The sequence below is a fragment of the Battus philenor genome, unplaced genomic scaffold (genome assembly GCF_028537555.1).
Source record: "Battus philenor isolate CCGP_79_NKW_IND1 unplaced genomic scaffold, ilBatPhil1.0.hap1 SCAF_21, whole genome shotgun sequence".
Lineage (NCBI taxonomy): Eukaryota > Metazoa > Arthropoda > Insecta > Lepidoptera > Papilionidae > Battus > Battus philenor.
In genome coordinates this window covers 5,783,019-5,807,737 of record NW_027181684.1, presented here as the reverse complement: position 1 = coordinate 5,807,737, position 24,719 = coordinate 5,783,019, and the positions used below count along the sequence as shown (strand labels likewise).

General features: G+C 32.2%; 2 protein-coding genes across 7 annotated transcripts in view; one reads left to right on the top strand and one right to left on the bottom strand.

Moving 5' to 3' along the window:
* EndoA (endophilin-A) overlaps nucleotides 1–3,334 on the bottom strand; it is a 40,232-nt gene extending 36,898 nt beyond the window's left edge. For all 6 annotated transcript variants that reach the window (XM_068766291.1, XM_068766293.1, XM_068766294.1 and 3 more), the window contains exon 1: nucleotides 3,177–3,334. The gene's annotated coding sequence lies outside the window, so the exon portion shown is untranslated. The remainder of the gene's footprint in view (nucleotides 1–3,176) is intronic.
* Nucleotides 3,335–3,794: 460 nt separating this feature from the next.
* The window catches only part of Rbcn-3A (Rabconnectin-3A), a 64,481-nt gene continuing 43,556 nt past the window's right edge, over nucleotides 3,795–24,719 (top strand). Inside the window, exons 1-8 of the mRNA XM_068766665.1 lie at nucleotides 3,795–4,033; nucleotides 4,605–4,805; nucleotides 18,336–18,489; nucleotides 20,546–20,619; nucleotides 22,117–22,246; nucleotides 22,695–22,815; nucleotides 23,327–23,515; nucleotides 24,337–24,464. Coding sequence (XP_068622766.1) covers nucleotides 3,947–4,033; nucleotides 4,605–4,805; nucleotides 18,336–18,489; nucleotides 20,546–20,619; nucleotides 22,117–22,246; nucleotides 22,695–22,815; nucleotides 23,327–23,515; nucleotides 24,337–24,464 — 1,084 coding nt within the window. The 5' untranslated portion in view covers nucleotides 3,795–3,946. The remainder of the gene's footprint in view (nucleotides 4,034–4,604; nucleotides 4,806–18,335; nucleotides 18,490–20,545; nucleotides 20,620–22,116; nucleotides 22,247–22,694; nucleotides 22,816–23,326; nucleotides 23,516–24,336; nucleotides 24,465–24,719) is intronic.

Sequence of the window (24,719 nt, the reverse complement as noted above, 5' to 3'; positions counted from 1 at the left end):
TCGGGATTTCTCAACGTGATCAAATTAGAAAAAAGGAGATTCGTAGACAAATCAAACGTGCGAATCCAGCGGATTATCCAATTCAAGTGACAGTGAGCAGGCTACATATAACAAGTGGCCGCTAGTGTAGTAAAGTTCTGAATTCAACTAACGAATCGGCAAGCGATGGTGGGCATGACTTTGTGAAGGTTGTCGAAAAACTGTGGAGGGTGCTTCTCCGATTGTATTGGAAATCTACAGGCAGTGAGGCTATGATTATGATGATGATGAAATGTTATAATTCCCATGGTTCGTTTAGCGACTGTGAACTTGCAAATGTGGTCCACAGTGAGAGATCACGTATCCGTGCCATAAGTCACTGACAATACTCATTTGTCGTAGACTTTCATCTTATGCGACTAAAGAAGATTGGACGAGTATACGTTTCGTATTTTCCTGAACAAAATCCAGCTGAGTTTGAATCAACTATTAAAGCAAACTATTATCTAACGTTGCAAACGGTAACTAGCGAGTAAGTTACTATATACTTATAGTAATTATATTACTTTTTCTCTTTCCTACAATAATAACGTAAAAAATGTTGTTTCAATACTGTTAGTATTCTAAAAATGTCAACGTGAAAGAGGGTGTGCATTTAAAAGCACCCAACAATTTTGTTATGGGCTAAGGATAAAGTGAAGGGAAACGACGCGCTAATTGAAGAGCTTGGGAGAGAAACTTAAATATAGAAGGACCCCCCGCGTCGTTTCAAACTTTATTTCTCCTAACTGAACTCTGCGGCTTTAGTATTAAAATAACATATGAAATTTATGAGACGCCACTTTAGAAATATCATAAATAGTTTATGCAGTTATTCCTCACACAATATTTCTCGGAAACATTCTCCAGCCTAATATGTTCTTCATACTTTTTATATATTAGCAGATATCGATGTTTATCCGCGAGTCATCGATGATCAGAAATTCGCAACAAATATTTATTACTTTTAAGTAATCTTCTCTTAGTTTTCTTTTTTTTTAATTTTTTATTTAGTTAGACATTGAAATAGAATCGATAGGTCTCTTATGCTAAAGTTCATCTCGGTAGGTGCGGCTGTGGCGCGTACATCATACAAAAAACATATTCTGGTTTGTTTTTTTTTACAAAAGCCGGTCTTATCGTAACAAGCGTTTAAAAGAAATTAAAAAAAAAACACGTATTATGTACATTTTGCGGACGTTCACAGGTTACTATAGCGCTAACATTGTACAAAATTGGTACTATAAAGCACTATGCAGAGACCATATGAATCACATGAATCAGTGTTTTGATAATAAGGTGTTAATTCATATTTTAAAAGTCAATTCATTATTGTAAAAATAACATCACACAAAATAACCACAAGCCAGATAACATGCCTAACAGGCAATGATACTGATTGTCTTATCACGAAACACGCGATTTTTACATTAAACAAAGAGTGGCTTCAAATTAGTAATCTATAAAATACTTTCATTAAACATATTAATTATTTTATATAATGATTCCATAAATTTAGCAACCATATTTTTTTAAAATAGAGAATTCTAATAATTGATCATATGTATTACTCTAATCAATAAACTAAATAAAACTCTTTTTTAAATAAAACTCTTGCACCCAGATAAAAAGTCGAAAATTGAACTCAGTGAAATCTACCATGGGTATCCAATAAAGTATAACTCTGCACAAAATATTGACATTCTTAAAAAGATTGGAGATAAGGAGTGTTTACTTGGAAGATAAAATTCGCTGGCCGCTGAAAGGCTTCTATTAGAAAGACACATTAGTCTCAATCTAATTATAAATGAAAAATGTTTAGGCCCTACTACTCTTACATTAAATAGTAGATGGTGACATTAGTCTATGAAGCTATGTATATATAAAAACAGGGCTCTATTTATTCTATACTACAATATATTCTCTTCATAAAACCCAAGTTATATTTAACTAAGGTTATATTAAATGCAGATTTCATATACATGTTTCATAGTATTGAAATTATAATCAACAACAAAGATTTTTCATGACTACATACCATATACATATTAATTTTAATTTGATTGCAAAAATTTAACTCATTTTCACAATTTTCATTTCATTTAACAATCATTTACTATTCTTTCTTTCATTTATTGCAATAAAATAGACCTTTTAACATTTTTATTGATAATTAAGTAATGACAAACGTGAGAGAAATTAACAATCTGTCTGGGGATGTCTTTGTGTGCTACTATTGACATCAGGTAAAGATAATTAGAAATGTACATTCAACTTAGGTGTAGACAAGATACCAATACTTAGAAATTTATTTACAAAAATGGAGGTGTAAAAGAAAATGCAGTTTCTCCAGTGGACCAAAAAGACATAATAGTACTTCGTGCGAATAAAATATTGAACTACACCTGCTTCTGGACATGTAAAGATCCCATAAACTAGCTCATTTTAATTTATTTATTATTAACACATTAAAGCAAAATGGACTATGAAGAAAACAACTTTAAGCAAAAATTATCTCCAAATTGCATTCAATTACACAATTTTTGACAATGTAGATTAATATGATGAATATTAATCTAATGGTCCACCCATTGCCACACCGCCCAAAACAGTTTGGTCTAGGAAATTGAAATTCAAATTTAGATATCATTAGAATTGTAATAACAACAGAGTGATTCAATAGGTACAAATAATATTAAGATAAAGTACTAACAAAAATACTCCTACAAACAAAGACAAAACGGGAATTTTTGAAAATTGATCACTGGCAAATGTTAGTCTTAAAGATGCATTTTTGTATTGATTCAATCTTACTGTATATCTATAAATTAAATATAATTCATACATAACAAAGCCATGTAATAGTACATTATTTTTTATCGCATATCATTTAAATACTAAAAAAATAATTAATCAAAAAAAAAATTTTTTAAAACAAATGTTTTTTTTGTAGAAAGACAATAATTGAAATAGTTATTTGACAAAATAAATAATTTTATATTAATTGTTTAATACACTGAGATGTAAACTGTTTAAGAGCACCATTACTATTAAAAAAAAATCAACAAAGAATTTCGAAACAGTAATTGAAGACATACAAACAAATATGTACATTTTTATAAAGTAAACTTCCACGAAGTTTTGTAAATTATCCTTACCTTTATAATATTCTCGAGTCAATAATTTAGGATTTCACGAACTTATAGTAGACACATAGGAATTATTAATACTCGGTTTTATTTTAAAACAATCTTTAAAATCTCGATCAATATACGAAAACACAGCAAAAACAAGTTAATTCTCAAACTCCGGTTGGCATTTGTATTTGGCAAGTGTAAAATTTACAGATTACATTGAACCAAATGTCAGAAACGAAATAAAATGGAATCGTTACGTTATGACCAAGTTTAAAATTATAAATTATATATTTACTTATGTAATATTTTCCAAATCGAATAGTTTAAATGTAATATTTTATGAATGAGCAAGTATCTTTTATTCAAATAATTTAAGGTAATATCAATTTCATTTTCTCTAGGCCGGCGCTAACCTTTAATTAACTACTTAACTAAAATATAAATAAAGTTATCGCTTTTTTTTACCAATTTTGAATTAAATACTGATAAAATTTATTGATATTTTAGTAGTTTGTCCTTTACATATTTGTCTTGAAGTATGTGCAACGCTATAACAAGGATGGTGTAAAAGCAATGTTTATCTCTTTCTTACAGTAATACGTCATTCTCTCACGTTCGATGTGTGGTGTCATAGTGAAATATTCGTGATCTTAGATCTTACTGACAAATCGCAAAAGTATTCTTAAAATGATGGAAATTATCCGTTTTAATTATGTGCCTTTCTGTTAATAAAATGTTAGTGTCGTGCAGTTCTTTAGAAGAAGTATAGCAAGAAACTTAAATTTCTCATAATGAACTGTCACCAAGTATTAAGTGGTGCCTGTAATTCAGGAGATCAATGTTTTGCTGTTGGTTCCGTGGAAGGAATTCCATTTACAGTAAGTGTATTTATCAATTACTAAATAGGTGTTAACGGACGGGTCTCGTGACCAAGGATGCTGATAGCTATATAGTAGTAATTGAGAAGTAATGGTCCTAACAGGAAAATCTAATTTAGCTCAGTTTGATAAGACTTAAACAATTTTCGTTTCAATTCAAATTTTAGATCTCATTATTACAGATAGATGTTCTTCATTATGATGTATGAATAGACCTATTTGTAAAGAGCAAAATTCCTTGAACACTAATTTGCATAGTTTAGATATTTAAATACTGTTGTGGTACCTACAAAGAATTTACATTTGTTATTATTAATGATTTTTTATTCATTTTTCGATTATGTAAAATAATATGTCAATTGTAAATTATTTACTTTTTAAAAATGATGGCAAAGTATTAAAATTTTGTATAAAAATTATGTTTATATAATATTATATATACATGTTTATAAAATTGTTTAACAGAAATATTTGTTTTAATAAATTTATTTCTATTTATTACAAAAAGTTTATAGAAATATCAATAACACTTCTTTATTGTTGTGAAAAAAATGTAAAATATTTTTTATAGGCATATGCAGCGGGATGTAACATAGTCATATTGGCCTCAAACTTTGAAAGGGTGCAGATAATACCAGGAGCCATCCATGGATATGTCCGTATCAGTTCCTTAGACTGCAGTACAGATACCGGAAAAATTGCTGCAGCATATGGGGCAGAAGTTTGCATTTTTGAACCCACTCCTTTGATACACACGGCAGGGACTACACATGTAAGTATTGCAATATAAATACTATTTTTTACTCATTCAATGATGTGTATACCACGTATAAAACCTGTGTCAATGTAAGTGTAGGCACAGTGTGATTTAGTATTGCATAACCCTGTAGAACACCCCACTTTACTACCCCAGATGGGTGACCTTTCCTTTTTTTCACTAGGAATTTTCTTAAAAAATCTTTTTTTCATTGGTATCATTAAAGTTTACAAATATTTGTGCAACTGTGGAAATATAGTGAAATTTTAAAAAAATGAATTTTTTAATTTTATTATAAATAAAGAGTATACTAATCAAGAGAACAATATAAAACCTTATTTCAGCATACAAAAATTTATTTTGCAAACTGAATACCTGTGGCATGTTGATAAGATAAAAGAAGAAGACTTATCTGTGTACATATGTCACACCCACATGATCATATCTCACAACTACATAGATCTTTTAACTATGCTATAATTAGAATATAGATGGTATTTTATTATGTGATTCATTACTATGATTGATATGTGATAGGAGTGAAAATATTGTTTGAGTTATAAAATACTGATATCATTTCCTTTATGAACCAGTAATACAATTAACTTAGTATGTTGATGATGCCTTACTATACCAGGCATTTGAAAAACATAATTTTACAATGTTTTTGCCCAAATGTTCTATTTTTAAAATCATTCCTTTTATAGTGTACAACGTGAAGATCAATAATATTGCTAGATACAATGTTTTTATACCAGTACATACTTTGCATACTGTAGTATTAGACTGGTAGTAGGCCTCTGCTTTGTTATCACATTTAACACTGTTTGTGTGTTGGCATTTACAACTTCTTGATAAGTTTTATACATACTTAGCCTTAGTTATTAAAACTGTAACTAAGCTGAAGAGCTTTCTCTGGAGCTTGTGTCCGGGCCTTCACTCTACTGGATAAGATAACCGACAAGTTAAATTGAGGTAGTTGACATCCAAAGGATACCTTGGCTCAGGTTGTTATTGGTAACACCTTCAACATTTCAAATGGTGGATGTGAGAGAGTTATACAGCATCAGTTGCTATAATTGGTTTATTGGTACTAATTCATTCAACTAATATTATTATCACTTAAAATTTTAACATTAAGCGGAGTGGAAACTCTAGCAATATTTTTATTTTGTCTAATCTTGTCGCAGCGGGCTGGTTTTTGCAATCAACAAAAAAGCGACACTAACGAATTTTGTGTCGGGGTTGGCTTCAATCAAGCAACATTGTGTTTATTAACATAGAAAACTGTAATCTTTGTGCTCTAGATCCTAAGCTTTGAGTACATTTTGCCCTGATATGCCTAATTTCAGATTAGAACGAACCATTTGCCAATGTTTGAATTTAATATCGCACATAGTTTTAAACTATACAATGCCACTATGATGAACCATCACATCAGTCTTTGCAGCCCACCCTTTGTTCATAATGAAGAAGAGCGTTTCTTGATAGATAACTCCTAATATAGCTATAGATTATGTAAAAAGTAATTTAATAATTTTATTTATTGTGATAAATTTTCTTCAGTATCTGTAATATATTAATTACGTAACGGAGATTTATAATGTTTGTAAAACCACGGTCACCCTCAATTACGCAATAATAATCATAAATCGAAATACTTTGCCACATTATTTGATTCGCCAGAATAGTCGAATGACATTAATACTAAGAATTCTGGATATTTCATTTATTCTATGTCTACTAATTAATGAACTAAGAATCATTTTAGATATAAAATAAATAATAGTAATTATTTTCCCTCTCCAAAGAAGAGATAAAATAACTAATAAAAAAAATCAAAGGTGTAGAAAAGACTATCCCTCTCAAGATAAGGGTGAACGAGAGGTCGGCAATAACAGGTGCTATGCAAAAAAACTATGAGCTATGTGCAGCAGTGGACGTCCTGCGGCTGAAATGATGACGATGATAGTGATTATCTTTTATACAACTTTCGCGAAATTTCCGCGAAAAAAAAAACTTTTTTTTTAAAAAAAAGGAGGTTCTATATATTCCTAATTATAATATGAAATGGTATAAAAGTATAACACAGGTAGGAACTGTCTGTTATGGGAAGAGTGGAACGTCATGTATTAAATAAAATATTAAAATAGGCACTAAATTCTAATAGAATTTAAAAGATATTCGAAGATCATGCGTGACGTTTTTAATGAAATTCAACAAATGTTCTAAACGAAGTTGCAATAAATGTAAATTAAAAGAAAATTTAAATAAACCCGTATCTTATGTAATCATTATACACATCGCGAAAAGTCTATTTCTGCATATTTAATAATGAAATTAGTTTTACTAAGTCATTATTACTTGTATTATATTGGGTATTGTATTAAAATATTAAATGGTGGTAGCCCAGCGGTTGAGGACTTAGACTTACGACCGTAAGCCTCGGGGATACTTAATAATTATATAAGATTGCAACTACTCACAAAAAAGTTTCAGGTGTACCACAAAGTTGGCGATAATGATATAGTCCCTCATAGATATCTTTGGGAGATGCCTATGCCCTGCAATGGATGTCTATGAGCTGAAACGATAATATTAAAACCTCTTATTAAGATCTAATTATCTTATTAGTCACAAATATTTATTTATAATGATGAATACAGAGCTGCTACTAATATAGAACAAAAACTTTGGCACAAATCATACGAATTTTTCCTAAGAAAGTGACCGTTAATTTTAAGGTAATCTTTAGGTTAAAAGCACAATGCTAAAATATTCACAATGACGTATTTGAAAATACTTCTTATATTTTAAGTTTTTCTCTGTTTACGTTGTAAAACGCAATTTAATAATTCCGATCTAATTTATTGTCATTGTACAACGTGGTGTTTTACATTATATTGCTTAATGTAAAATTCACTTGAAAGTTTCACAAAAATTAAGTCAATACTATTTGAAATTGTCAAATATCTGTTAGTCCATATTAGACATGTGTGTGTTGTGTCGCAGTCCCTTTTGCAAATGAAGATCATTTGCAATCGAAAGCTTAAAATTCAAATTCAGTTATTTCTTTTTATTTGTTCTACTTATCCATACTTCCATATAGCCTAGTAAGGAAGACTAAGAAACTTATTAAAGAGGCAATAACCGGCTTTATCATGTACTCAGAAAATAACACGTGAGAAAGTAATACAGGTCTACCACAAAGTAAGGTGTTAAAAACCATCAAACTAAACTACATATCGGAGTTATGTGTAAAAATACATAAGATTCGGTTCTCGACATATGATTATGCAAAGAAATGACCATAGCAAGTAGTTTTGGTTTAACACCATGCTATGTATGTGGTACCCAAAAATCGGCCAAACTTATTTTGCAAGTGCAAAGTAGTCAGAATTCACTGCTCCAGACCCTTAGTAAATAGAGGTAATATGGAAAGAAGAGTGATTAAAATATTGTAATTTATTAGATAGAGTATTTTTCTATACCTCGTTTATAGATTATCAGGAAAAATATGCCACCTTGTTAAAGTGAACACAACATAAAAATAATAATGTCCATTATCATTGTCGATATTATATTCTCTGAGTACAATTCAATTTCATTTTTGTAAAGACGAAACTGAAATTGGATCCTATAATCCCTTTGCTCAAAAAAACAGGCGATCAAAGAAATAATTAGAAAAATCAATCTTTTTGAATCTGAAATTTATACCGTCGAAATTTCTTCCCTTTCATTGGGTTATTCGGAAAGTAATTTAGTTTTTTCCGACTGAAGATTTAATTGTATTTTTTGATCCCAACATCACACTTAAGCCTCATAATCTTTACATGTTTTGAGAGGTGATATAGCAAGGCTTGTGTGTGAAAAAGTTCAATTGATTTTACGTAGTAGTTTTTGATTGGTGCCCTTTTATCAATGGAAAGCAATAAGCAACGTTTTCGTCATCTTTTACATTTTTACTATCGAAAAGGGACAAATGTTGTTCAAGCCAGAAAGAAATTCACCGATGTGTGTGTGATGTGTTGACAATACGCCTATGCCAGAAGTGATTTGCAAAATTTCAATCCGGCAATTTTGATATCGAAGATGCACCACCACGATCTGGAAGCCCGGTTGAAGCTGATAAACACACGATAAAGAAAGTAGTTGATGTATGCCGGCGAATAACAACACGTGAGGCCATTGAGAAGCTAAATTTAACGAATTCAACTATATATGAGGCCTGGGTTTATCCTTGTAGCTCGATGTATGGGTTCCCCATGACCTCGCGGAGTGAAATTTGTGCCATTGCGTTGACGTCTGTTATTCGATCCTCAAACGTCACGAAAGAACCATTTTTGAAGCGCATCATTACGGGGGATGAAAAATGGGCTGTATATAACAATTTCAAGCGCAAGGGATCATGGAACAAAAAAGATAAACCGGCTGAAAGCATTTTGAAAGTCAATATCCATCATAAAAAGGTGGCGCTGTCTGATTGTAGGGATTTTAAAGGAGTCGTATTTTTTAGCTTTTGACGAATAATGCAATTTACTCGGAAGTCTACTGTTATCAGCTGGACAAACTGAATGATGCACTTTAACAGAAAAGGCCGGAATTAATCAACAGAGAAGGTGTAGTGTTCCAACAAGATAATGCGAGACCTCATACAAGCTTGGTCACTTGCCAAAAGCTTTTACAGTTTGAATGGGATACACTGTCACACCCACCATATTCTACAGATCTGGCGCCATCGATCATTTTGTTTTCAGTAAAGACCAAAAATTTTATGAGCGTATAGTCATGCTACTACCAGAAAGATGGTAAAAGGTGTAAGATCAGAATGGTCAATATATAATTTATTGAAATATTTATTCATCGTACCAAAATCGTCTTCCATTTTCAACAAAAAAAAAACCAAATTGCTTTCCGTACAACACAATACAAAAGTCATGAATTCATTTTATTTTATGATCTATAATCATTTAATATACCTTAATGTTAAGAATATATTTAGTGTAAAATTATAACTTGCAATTTCATAAAAACAATGAAAAAACATAATATAATAATTTTGCTGAGAATAATTTATTATTAAGCAATAATTTAACAAAGGATTTTCTTATACATGTATGAATACGCCTATTTATTCAACAGGTTTAATGTATTAAAATAAATACTTGGTATATATTAGATTGTATTTAAATATGTAGTGCAAAAAGTAAAGTAATAGTAGTTAATAAAGTAGGTAATAGTATATTTTAATTGTAAAAGTGAACTAACATGAGTATTCTACGCCGCGGACTACATAACGCGCCTGAGTTAATATAGACCAACAGCACGTGTTACGTTTAGTTTGTCTAAAACATACATTTTTTCGTAAACTAAACTGAAATGTATTCCGTGCGCCACTTGTAAATAAACAATCGGCCGTGAAGCGTGTTATATGCTCAAGAAAGTAGTAAAATTTCAATGTACCTATTAATATTTACTTTGTCGTTAAAATTTTAACAAGAACGCGGATATAAAAGTCTTAAGGAATTTTTTTTACGGTTATTAGCCCAGCACAGCATTTCCCAATATGGGGCCCACAGAAGGGCAATTCAAACAAGAACTTTACACGAATTTAACTCTTTCGTTTAAATATATTAAAAAATATGTGTGTTACATAGGGTGGCCTAAGAATTTTAGAAAAGTTAGGACATGGTACTAAAAAGGTAAAAAACACTAATATAGAATGTAGTACGTAGGAAGGCAGTCTTAGACTAGTAGTAGCAGACGTAAAACTGCGTAAAAATTTCCATTTTTTGTGACTCAAAGTCACTATTAGTCTTGCTGTTTTACGGTTTGTATTGTAAGTGGTTGAGTTGATCCATTTATTTATATTATTTTCCATCTACGACCAATGTCAGTTATCAGTGATGGCTTACGGCACAGAAACGTAGTCTTTCATTCTTAGACTCATAGACTGGCTCACAGTTGTGATTCTTACTTACCAGAATATATAATTCCTATCTTTTTATAATTTAAGACTCGTTCTCCTATCTAATTTTTGGGCCAGGGACATATTTTCCAATAATTTTTTTATCTGTATTTTTTTCACTCATTCCGCTTTCATTTTTTTCTTGACATTATCTTTCACTCTCGCGGCATATTTTCTCATTGCATTTATGCTCAATCTTTCACACTTTTCGCAATTTTACATTTAAATTTTTAATTTTCATAATATTCTTTATTCAATTTTTCATTATTTTAAAACTTTTCTGTACAATACAGGCATGTACAGTTAATATATTTTCTCATTATACTTATCATAGTTGTTTTAGTTTCGTTTATTCCTTTTATCCGACCTTTGTTTTGTTCCGTTATTTTTGCAAAACCGCAGAAAAATGTTACTGTTCCCATCGTCTCCTATGAAGGATACTATACTGCCATTGGTGACCTTTACCCCCATCTCTCCTTCACAATTAGCTCTTATTCCTCTATATACGGGATAGCTTGTTATTGCGTACACCATGGTACGTAATTGTAATTCCTACTTTTGCAACTTTTATTCAGAATTTTATAGTTATGTTATTAAGAAGTCAAATTCGTATTTTCCTAACGAGTCATGGAGAGGCCTAATCTCGTAACCAACATAGCGTGTAAACATTGTGTACATAATGAGAAGAATGCCAGAATAGTTGATATTATTGTATTTTGTAATCGTTACTTGATTAGCTCTCATTTTATTCTCTGAACAGCTGTCTGGTGTATAATATAACTAACATTGTGTCGAAATCAGCAGCAATGTCCCATTCAATAGTCTAGTCGTGCTGTGCAACATCTGCATTATGAGAGAGTTTTTTTTAAATGCATTTATTGTAGAAATGAGCTTTTTGATAAATCACAAACAAGAGGGCCCTCTTGTATTTTTGCGTCTAGTAAACGTGAACTTAGCGCATTTAAACTTGTTCTTAAATATATACTTTAAAATAAAATCAATTTACAACTTTTAAGAGAGAATAATTGTTATTCGTTCGTCTTTCAGTTTTAAAAATTAGAGATGTACGTCTGTAAACAATACTATCCCGTTGTCGTCCATTACAAGGTAAGGCGAGTTATAATTGCAAATGAGAAATAAAAAGGACTCAATGTTGAACCCATTTTATCAGAAGTATTTTGTATCAACTTGACTGCGGCATTAGTTGTCGAGCGATCTCTTGTCAAATCGAATTGTTTTTTGTAGAATGTTGATAAGGCTATGTCTAAACCAAATTATGTTCCGGGACTTTCTTGAGGAAAATTCAATCGAGCCTGCACATTAGAGATCATTCGATTGGTATATCACCGAGCATTTAACTCACTTTAGTGGACTTTCTGCTTGAGCTGTAGCATTCCTATTAGACGATGCTTGAGGAGGAGGGAGGTTGGGGTGGTGAACTTGATCGCGATTGGTTGCTATTGTCGAACTAACATAAAATATATCTATACAAGTGTCAATCTGGCTTATTAATTTGATCAATATTTTTCGCTTGATTGCCATATATAGATCAATACGTAACCACTACAGTTCTGTACGTATTCATAAAGCTTGCAGAGTGACTAAGCATCAAACCACTGTTTTATCGTATTTTATACCACAGCTGTGATATGAAAGTACTAGTTATATGATTTATTAGATTATCTAGCTTGATGTAGATTTTATGTGATATTGACATATCGACATAATAAACACAGATTTGGTGCAGTTTTAAGATTTCGGTTTTGCTTGTGCTTGTTAAAGCTATGGCTCACTTAAGCTAACTTATTTAATAGCAATTTAACTAAGTGATACTCCAACTAATGGCGATTAAATTCGCTAGTTGCCCTCACCGGTGGCCAACTGAGATTATCTTTGCTGGACAGAATTACCCCGCGACACTTGGACCATAAATTATACAGGATGATTGGTTATAGGTGTAACAGCTGTAAAGGGGGTGAATGTTTTGCTCATTTGCCGCCAAAAAGTTTTAATGCTCACTCATTTCAGAAGAAAAAAGTCGTATCTCAAATAGTAAATTGGGAGAAATCAATCTTAATTAATAAGAAGTAGATATGTGGTCTAATAATCATAACGAGAGAGTTTCGCTGGGAAGTAATAATGTATCCACCATATAGCCCTGTCAGTAAAATTTTTAAAGCTTCTACTCCTATTCCTAATCAGCCTGTATAAAGTGAAATCTTGAAAATATGTTACAGTTATTTATTTTTTATATTAGGCTGCGACAGGCCAATAACTACATACAGAACAAAATCTGCAAGTACAATTAGTAAACAATAATCAATTTTAATATGTAGTGATTTGAATTTTAGAAACGCTTTTTTCTTACATTATCATTACAATATTTCTCACATAAATTGACTTCCAACCAGTTATACTCATTCACCCCTTTAAATCTTTAACACCTATAACGAATCACCCTGAATATTATTATAATTTTTTTTGTAAATTTATAAAGTAATGTATCAGGTCAGTAACATTTTGTAAAGATCTCTTGATGGTAAATTAGGCGTGAAGACTTGAGTACGACAAAGACAAGGCATTCTTTTGACCTATGAATAAATTGTCAAAAATGTATGCAATCGATTTACGCCCCTTTATTAGCCGGAACATAGAATTGTTGGTACACTATTGTATAGTGTTTACTCTGCAGTGGCAAAAGACAAGACGATCTCGTGCAAATGGGATAATAAACCAAAATATATTTAACCTTTGCTATTGTTAGTAATAGTGTTCGTTCTTACTCTTAATATTATAAATTATTATAAGTGTGAGAAAGATTCATCATGTAAGCCAAATGACGCCACGGTGACCGGCCTTGCGTTGCCGGAACCTAGCGACTTATCCCGCGACCTCTATTTTTCAATAAAAATTTAAATAGTACAAATAAATACGGCTTATATAGTAGAATTGTTTATAGACATTAAAAAGTACGTGTATATATACTTATCAGCAATAAATGTAAAAACAAATCTATTATTTTACGTCAAATTAACTTTATATCCATTGACCTGAAAAAATGTAATAATCCGTGTCATGGGCGTAAACCAAATTAAATGTTTAAAAATGTCCGACAAATTCAATTATCGTCGGTAGCCGAATAAATTTAATTCAAGAGCTTTAGTAGGATGCGTGCGGTTTATTTTCATCGATTCTACGTCACGGTAGTCCGGTTACTAAATGGTAGCATTTCCTCATTTTATATCACATAGAGCGAATTTGGGTGCGCGTTCAATTCGCTGTAATATTTAGCCTGTGTAATAAGAGCATTTTTCATCAAGGTATTTATACCACAACTTTTAGTTATGACGTAGGTGTGTTCATATTTAAAATAAAAAAGATCCAGTAGAGCTAATGGTTATAAAATAACATTAAGATGTTTCATACTTTATTTTTTATATATAAATCTATCAATAAATAAAAAAAAACTCTAGATATTTTTAATTGGCGTTAAGTTTGTTAATTTTTGTAAAAGGAAGAGGGTCCAGTGGGAAATTATTGTAATGGGTCGACAAGAATATATAAATGAAAAATACCTTTCAATCTTTACTGTATCTGACTAATCATAACTATGTAAGGAGTTATGTATTTTTAATATTTTATTACTTAAACTATTTTTAAGTGTTTGATAATAAACCTAGTCATGCTGTTAAATCGTTCATTTGGCTAAGTTATTTCGTAGGGATTTTTACAGAGTTGTTTTATAAGTAATCATCAAGCATCTACGCTTGGTTCAAGCTATCTTAGAAATATTGCCGCGATGCCTACGCAATTACAATTTTTTTTTCATTCTCTTCATATTTCGTAGCGTATTGTTAACAATTAAATAAATTAAACTTTTATTTTGGGTGTGTTTTTTTTATTTGGTTTGATAGTTTTTTTTATTTGAATTTTGAATTAAAAAGTCTTTGCTGCACTGCGCTTGCATTCGTCACCTTGAGATCTCTTGTCTGGGTGTAATATAAGTTGAAACTTTCGCAAGCGCCTGAAACGTTGCCAACTTTAAACGCCTTTACTAACATGATGTTACATTGCGGAAGCTAAAGTGCATTTTATCACCAACTCTTTCAGTGGGTTTTTACGTCAGTTTTACGATACGAGATATTCAAAGCTCCAATGTTCATGGTACAATTTACGGATGTGTATTTATTGGAGATCGTGAAGAAGGAATACAACAAAATACATGATTACAATCTCCAAATATAGACGCGCACAACATCGCCTAACCATACCTTTATAATCAGACTTATCCTCTCGGCAGAAAAGTCGCGATCATGAGGGTCATTGCGGTCCTCTCGCAATCTTCTCCTCTCCATGGACCTACCCACTCATAGGGGAATTTTAAAGGAGGCTCTTACCGTTTTGTTTTTGTTTTGTGTTTTTCCCGTTCATAGTAAAACGGGAAAAACACAACTTCAATATCATTATAGCAATGTTTGCGATGTATGCATCATCTAAACAAAGTGACATAAAAGATGTACTGAATGACAGTTTATTCATTCGATCGAAAGGTTTGAAAAAATGTAGACTGTATAGAGCAATGGGATCCATTCAGTAGATAAATGAAGTGTTTTATTTTGTTATATAATTAAAAATAAAACCCGTAGGCAAAACGTATTTAAAAAGTGACATTATTAAATAATAATTGTTTTGAAATATTTAAAATCCTTAAGTTTCTGGGCTTTGTAAAATTCATGTACTATTCTTTTCCGCTCGACATGGCTCGTGTCAATGTGCTCGTATTGGTATGTAAGAATAGTTGCGAAGGTAAACAGAGTACGTACATAACTGAAATAGACTACGTTAATGTTCACATAGGGAGCTATTGAAGTGAAAATCGATTCTTTACAGATTAGTTAAGAAAAGAAATTAACCTACATACGTGTTATTGAAATTCTTCGTATATATTTATAATAATGGGCATAATGCAATGCTATCTATTTTTATTACTAGTTACGTTTTGTTACAGTAAGGATCTGTGAAAGTAATTTATGTAAGGGGATGATTAGCTATAGGAATAAAAGCTGTAAAAGGGTGAATGTATCACATATGCTCATTGGTTGCTAACACGCTTTAATGCTCACTCATTTAATGGAAAAAAAGTCAAAACCCAAATATTATGTTGGGAGAAATCTGAAACTGAGCAAAACCCCATCGTCCACTTTCTACACCTGTAGTACTGGAAAAAACTACTGAATAGGTTTCGCATACAACTCGCTACTTCTCACCTCCTCACCCATCATAATAAATGACTAATTATTTCCAAATCCTTCGCCAAGAAAATGTTATAAAGGTTGCGGAAGGATATCGTTTCTCCAAGTTATAGAGCCAGAAGAAGTCTGAACGAAATGCAAACAATGTTAAAAGTGATAGAAATTATGAAGAACGAAAGATGATGTACAAAAGAAAATATAGCATTATAGAAGAAAATAAAATAAAAATCGTTTACCCTTTTAAACAAAGTCTTTATGCCACAGGTTGGACGAGAGGACCCTAAAAACGGGGGCCATTAAAAAAGAGTTATACGACCTGCCATAACAACGTGGCGATGCCATAACCTTTTTAAGTTCGGCTATACGTGGAACATGTTTACAAAACTGTATTCTGATAATTTATTTTAGTGTACGTGACATGTTGAACATTACCTTACTAATTTTTATTTAACTAAAATATACAAATATTCCCACCCTTATTATCCACAGAGAGAGTACTGTTGACACACCCTATAGTGGTAAGAATTAATGACGTATGGATTATAGAGGAAAAGGAGCTATGTGTATTAAAATCGTAAAAATCTTTAGTGGTTTCATTTTTACTTTTTTTATACTCAGTGAAACCCTGTCGCACTGCAGCTGTCGCAATAATGTTTTCGTTATTCGATAAAATTTCTGCAGCCCGAAGGTTTAAACGTATCATCATCGATGTACTCTGGTGGACATGGGCTATCTTGTATTTATTCAAAAATCTATGCCTGCATCCAGCAACCTTCTGACCTTAAAAATGGGGTCTACCCTCTAGGTGTACGGCCTGTGGTGCGCATCTGGCGAGGCCCTAGCGGTGATCTATTGACCCTCATGAGGCCTGCGCGCAGCTACTTCAATCTCCCTCTCCGCTGGGCTACCTCGGATATTTTTTTTCGTCTATGGATTTTTAAAATCTTGATTCGATCTCGAAAAAAAAAAACCTCTGAACATTATCTCCATGGTTCGTTGAGCAACAGAGCTTTAAAGATCAACCGTAGTAAGTCATCACTGATAACACACATTGCCCGTATCATGATAAATTAATTATCAAACGATCTCGCTTCTTACGCCGCCCTTCGGATTAAAACAACAATGTTTCCAAACTGCTGCTTGGCAAAAATAGACGCCGCTGTAGTATCTACCTCGTCGGCCTCTTCAGATGCCTATCACCGGGGTCACTGTTTCTTTTTCAACAGCGTTTCGTGTTTTATTAAAACGTAGAAGTATCCGTATTAATAGAACCACCAAAAAGGTTCTCTTAATAGAAACACTGCTTTAAAATTAAAATTGCTTGTTACGTTTTTACGAACTCAGTGTGGGTCGGTTTCTGCGTTAGGTTTTCTGGTCAAAGTACATGTCGGTTTCCTCTGGATGTATCCCAACACTGTCTGTGTTGTGACGATAATGACAGTCATTAACAAAGTCTGCCCGTCTAACAGGGACGTTCGTTTGTAAGTTCGAAGAGGCTTTAATTAACTAGGCTACCACTGCTCATAATAATTTATTTGTAAGTATTTTTATAACAGTCGTTTTTAAACATATGTTCATTCTTTTACGACATTACAAAGATATGCGTATAAACATTAATGTTCTTAAACATACATGGGCATGAGTCGAGAAAAATTTTCAATGTATAGGCATGTATGTACTTTTTATTTAAAATCGATGTTTTTAAGTACGAGAGATGTTATCGAAACGTGGATTGTCGGAAGAAAAATGTATTTTTTTGCCTACTAACTTCGACTTGCTATATCAAGCTGATAATTGATTCTGCAGCACTGCAACAGCTCCTTTGTTTTATCGTTTTATTACGTTTTTGTTTTATTTTTATTTATATTTTATTTTAATGCGCTAATCGATCCATTGCTTATTTACAGAATCGATCATACTTCACGATATCTAATGATAAATATATAGTCCAGCTTTTAATCTGAATTTATAATAATGTGTTCTACGTTATTGGCTTAGTGCATCTGTTAATGTAGACATACTGTTTTGCGAATTGTCAACTGTGAAAGACCTTTGAATAAATAAATAAATATTCTGTCAGCGACACGCATGACACCTTTGAAGCTTCGGATATAGAGACCAAAATGGAATGCACCATTTTGTATGCTAAGAAGAATGTCCCCTTTAACATCGAGATTATTTTTTTAAATCTTTGTTAAGTTTCAAAGTTATTTTAATATAAAATTAAAAAAGTATGTTAATGCCAAAAAAAATCATAAAATAAAAATCATCTATGGTAGGCTGCTTTGCAAACCCTACCAGGTCATGAAATAATGAATGTTTTAGGGCTTGGAGTATCGATGGGTGCAAACGGGCAAACTGGTGGCGGATGGCCCGATCACCGCATTATCATGGAACCTCGAAGGCACGCGTCTTTTAACTGGTGGCAGAATCTTACAACTGTGGCATCAGGCATCACTTTACCAGGATGACAGCCAACGTAAGCATATCTGTTTACTTTTATATAGCTTATAGTATAGTAGAAAGTATACTAATTAGTGGTAGGTAAAATTAGGCCTTTGTTAGGTACGTAAAATGAACAGTGTTTGTAAACTTTAATTATATTACACTGATAAACATTATAATACATTTAGGTTATTAAAATTATAATGTATGAACAATATAAAAAGTGAGATAATAGTAATATCATGTTGAATATGATGACAGTAGATTTTTTTATAAAAAAAATTAGACTATTACATCAATAATTAAACTGAAATATTACTATCAAGCGTGAATAACTTCACAAAGGCTTACTTTTTAGTGCAGTCATTTTGAAGTTAAGTTTTATCTGTAAATTTGGATTTTACGTTCTTATCTAAATACTTTTATACCTGAATATTACTGATTCGAATGGAATTTGATTGATTTGAATATTACATAAGTATATTAAATTTTCCATATTTCTTCATGGTTTAAAAAAATATCACTTTGAATACAGCATTCACAAATTATAATTTGAAACAATATATACGTAAGTCGACTTTATCAATACGGTACATTTATGTTGCTTAAATATGTCTTGTCGTATCCTGATCAAACAAGACGCGATAGTTTTAGCGAGCAAAACTCTGGAATAAACTGGCACTGTGCCTGCTTTTATCGATTTCTCGGATTCGCAAAGAGAACTCGTAAATATAAAAGCTTGTAGGGAGATAACCGCCGTAAATTTGGATTTCAATAGGTTATATCAAAATATTTATCACGGTAATGTAGTTTCGAATGGTTCATCTGCAGTAAAATTCGTGTTTGTGATTCCTTTTTTACCATAGCAGTCATTGCCTGTTGCTACTGCAACGGAACTACTCAAAACCGAGTATGCATTGGGCCATAGTGTCTTTCCTTTGAATCTTTTCTTAATAAATAATCATTCCTGGAAATTGAAGTTCTAATTAAATTAAAAAAAAGCTTTCTTATTATGCAATCCGGGAATGTGTGGTTTTTGCACCTCGTTAACCCACTTAGTTGCTAATTGGCCTCTGGATTTATTACCTTCTTTGTTACCTGTGACAATAAGCTAGTAATTGAAGAAGCCGTTGGTAGCTTATGGAGAAAAGTCGTGCGATGATTTTTTGCTGCGGAAGAATAGACACAATTGTGTGTAGCAATCTTATTATATTATAGGTATTAATATCATTGCCATTAGCACCACATTTCGAATTAGTTTACTTTGCCTTAATTTCGTATATTAAATCAGATGAATAAGGTCTATCAATTTTTCCATAACGTCACCGGTATCTTAAGACTTCACCCTATTCCTTATGTTGTATCCATCACTACTAATGAATGTGGCCCTTTTTGGAAAGTTAGTCTCGCATTATGTTACGCTATCTGTGCCGGTGTACGGCGGTATGTATTGCTTTGGATGATGTATATGTGCTAGACTTTTATAATGCACAGCTATTTCTCAAACCGAATCCCAGCATTTTTTCTCTGTAATACTGCATTGTCCTATAATCCTTTCATTCATTGGTGACTCAGCGATATTATTTTGTTTCTCTGTTCAAAATGCTCACGTATTTTACAATTCTATTCTGTATAATGTCGAATATGTACTAATAAGGAAAATTATCTACGTAATTTTTATGTAAGATGAACGCAACCACAATGTTATATTATGTTTCCCTGTAAGTTTTATGAAAGAAACCGAAACTTGAAACGTCAATCTATATTTGCTGTTAAGGCTCATTTTAATTATTATGCGGAGACGTTATTTAATACCGAATAGAAATAAAATCTCTTATTTTACTCAATGTTTTTAATTCCACGGCAGTAAGTATACTGTATAATTTGTACCTACCTACCTGCTGGACATAGTTCTTTGCTTTGATTCACGAAGCAAAGTTATTTCCTCTGTGTCATTTTCACATCTATGTTGTCAAAGTTGTAGTTTTGGTTAATTTTGTTTCAGTTTTAAATGGAAAAATTTATATTTTAAATTAGAGCTAAGTATTGCATTCGATGTAATGTTAAAATTTAATTTATTTCTATAACAGCTAGTTCCGGTGTAACATTCCAAATTGGCGGAGACAAGGACGAGAAACCGAAGCAACAAGAGGATGACGAACCGGTGGGTATTGTTGTAGGATAAATGTACGTTAAATAAGATAAAACAAAATATATGCTAGTAGTATGGTAATTTTACTGATATTATTGTTTACGTTGCGAGATAAGTGGAATAATTCCTTCACAGATTCAATATCACGGTTAATATCTCTTTCTATCTTTCACAAGATAGCAGTATTGAACGTGAAGAATGATTGCTTTGAATATAGACGTATTAAAAAGATCGTAAACAAAGTAAAGTAAACTTGTAGTTTCCTCATGATTGCATTAGATATGTGATAGTTGATAAATATGAAAAAATTTACGACTAGCAACCACGAGTCTGTAGACGCGGCGTATGTCTCGAGAAGTAGCTAGATGAGGATAACGCAAGACCGTACCTCGTGATGATCTTTACAGGAGGCATATACCTCGCTGTGGGCATGTATGTGAGCTAACATGATGATGGTTTAATATCATATATAGTATAATTCTACGTATAAATTACAATAATACACCTTTAACCTTGAAAATGACAACCTTTGATTATCAAACAATGGTTGATCTAATAGGAAGCAAGAAAACAATATGATTGGTTTACTACGTAGATATTTGCGATTATTGAGAGTATCAGCTTGATAGTATTACGTTCCAAAATTATTTTTTCACTAACAAATTAAAGTAACTTATAAAAGCATTATTTAAAAAAGATTGATTATGACGATATGGTTGTATTCAGAGAACTGTGTTTTCAGCTTATTCGCATTCATACTATACTGCTACTATACTGGTTTTTGCTGCATTAACGATATCACTTTATTATTTATAATCCTTTCTTCTAGTAACTTAATCTGCTATCTATTATCTAATCAGTTGAGTAGGTTTTGAGATCGCTGACTCTGTTGACCAAACTTTTGATACACTTAACATACAATCTGTCAGTTGTCATTAACTCATTTATACATTTGCTTGATTTTTCACGTATAAATTACAGTGATAAACATATAGAGAAGAGCGCTAGAAGGATACGAATTTGTTGGAAACTGTACTTTGAACGTTTAGGTACTTAGTTGGGTACTACGAATCAACGGAGAATGTTAAACGATAAAATTAAGTAGTATGACAATATAGCGAATTCAGAACGGCACTTTTTTATATTTTGCCATCTTATCAGATGCCGTAGTGGATTACGAAATATTTGCAGTGCATACATTTTAATTTTCACGACTTGTATTTTCTTTTAAATTTTTTGTAGGAGTATAAAATGAAACAATCACAACATAAAAGGTTTAGGACACCTAGGTTAGGTTTGAATTTTATTTACATTTAGTTAAGTACTTAAATCAATAACGATGTTTTGAGGGTTCAAAAACGCCTAGATCTATAATGTTTTTATAAGGACCGTTTTGTTTAAATTCATGTCAAACGTACTGTCTCATACGTATACTTTAGGTGAAAGAACGACTTAATCTTTCCAAAAAAATTGGTTATTTTTTTTTAATTTTGAAGTGTTTCACAACAGGGTTGGATATGCGTATGGAAATGTCACACTGCGTCGCCTGCGCATCACCTCGCCTTCTCGCCAGACGGAGTACTCTTCGCGACGTCCGGCATGAACGACAGGCTGGTTAAGATATGGTATCAGAACAAAGGTAACGTGTTTAATTTAAGAATTGTGTATTTATTCCTAATAATATCTAAACGTATAAGTTTTTTTTTGATCGTTAATTTCATCTAATGTAATTGCATTTGTGAGTATATACGGTTTTCACCACATAGAGCTAATACCAAAAAAAAAAACATACCAAAGATAACGACATGTCCGTCTACATTGGTGGTACAAATAACTATTTTTCGAAAAATGATTAAAGAATTATTACATCTTAAAAATGTAGTTGTACGTATGTTTAGATTACTTTAACATCGTTGACGCCCTTTATAATCATCCTGTACAAGTGCGATTAAAAAGCGCGCTGTATTAATTCTTGTTCGGCTATGATTGATAATAATTACCAATAGAATCAAACTATTATGTTGCCATTATAAGACAGGGTATTTTCAAATATTTATTGGTTGTTATTTTGCTATTGTGATTTACAGTACTGGTGCAAGCGCACGGCGAACACTCAGCCCCGGAATTGAACTACACATTCATCTACGTGGCCCATCCACGCGCCGTCACACATCTGTCGTGGCGGAAGACCAGCAAATACATGCCCAAGTATGCCACATGTCTTAATCCTACTTAAGTAACCACTTATAATCGCTTTTATATAAAAATCCTTTTAACACAAGTAAATAATTCAAGTTTTAAATCAAAGTGATATAATTTTTTTTTGCGAATTTTAATTAATGTATAATTTTAAGAGAATGTATGTTATTATTAAATAAATCTGTAATCGGGAGATACGTAGATTGTACATCAGTGTCTATAAAACCTTTGTACAAGGGATACTCCTGCGCATAAGTAATAGCCTGTACTCTAGAATCTCAATAAGTTGGACTTCTTGTCGATTACGTTTACATCTACGTTTCACCATTATCATAATTTCAGCCGTAGAAATTGCTGGATATAGGCCTCTTTCAGCTGGAAACGGCTTGAATCCAGGGTCTCCCGACGACCTCAACAAGATCGTCTGCCCATCTTGTGTGTTCTACGTTGCCGATCCATTGTGTGTTAATATAAACGATATCTATTTGTAACATGATTAACACGTGCTTGTGTGTTTCAGGGGTAGCGTGGGCAACGTGCTGGTAACATCATGCGTGGACAACATCTGCCGCGTGTGGGCGGAGACGTTGCTGCCCGAGGACGAGTGGGGCGGCGGATGCACGGCGGCACACGCGCGCTCCCCGCCGCGTAGACAGCGAGCCACGCACCGACACAAACATCGCTTTATGCAACGTCTCAAGCATATGAAGTGAGCCTACATTCTTTTTATATTTTCTATCGACTAATGATATTGTAATTATATTTCCGTTGGGCGTTGGGTCTCTATTCCGGTGTCTTTTAATTTCTATTCTTTTCAGTTATTAATTTTTGGTACAATTCTGATTATTTTTTAAATATTTCAATTACCATAATATATGGCATAGTGTTGATTTGAATATGTAATGAAAATAGTACAAGAGTCCAATTAGATACACACTAGAATAAAATCCCCTATAATTGTAACATCTAACTTAAAAATGCGAGAATTGCAAACGCACTCCTATCAGAAGAGCCCACGACAATCTCAAACTGGTTTTGTTGTGGTCACTTCTACAAATATTTGTAGAAGTGGCCACAACAAAACCAGTTGTAGGGATATCCCTAATACAGTAGTTGAGCAATTTATTCCCAGTCTTAGTTACATTACGAGTACAATAGTATTTTTTACAGTTTTATATCTCTAATGAAATTCTTAAACTAATTACATAATAATTCAGAGATTCCCGATGAATATTATGCAAAATATACAACCTTATATATTATACATCCATAATTTTGTTACTTTTATTAATTTTCTTATGAATACAGACCAAATTTACACATTGACTGTGTATCATCATAATATTGTGTTCAAGAAACTTTTCTTTTTTTATAGCATAATGCTGTGAAGTTAACTAGAATAAATTTTAAATAGATTGGTTATTTCTAATAGAGTGGAATATTGTGACCTACTTGTCGAGGCAGAAAGATGTATTATTGAAATTAAATTTGAATTGGTTTCTTCACTTCTAATGTTTGTTTGCATTTCAGGACGTGTTTTCACATAAGACGGAACGCTCAATCTTCCAAGCAGCCTGGTGCACCCATTCCAACACTTCCATCCACGTACAGCGCTCATGACTTCCATAATCCTTATCAAGGAACTTCCTACACTGGCGGTGTGTATTGTTGAATATTGAGGAAAATTTCTTGGCAAGCGCTTAAATAAAAAAAAAATTATTAAAGAATTCTATTTAGATAAACATATTAATATATTTTATCAGGAGAACACTAAAGCGAGAAATAGGAAGTGTTTTATTCACTCGGATAATAAATAATGATAAACAAGAGAACGTTTATGTATATAAAGCGTGTTGATATACGGTTTCATTGGACCTACCCCGAGAAAGCAAAAAAAAAAAACTTTTTATATT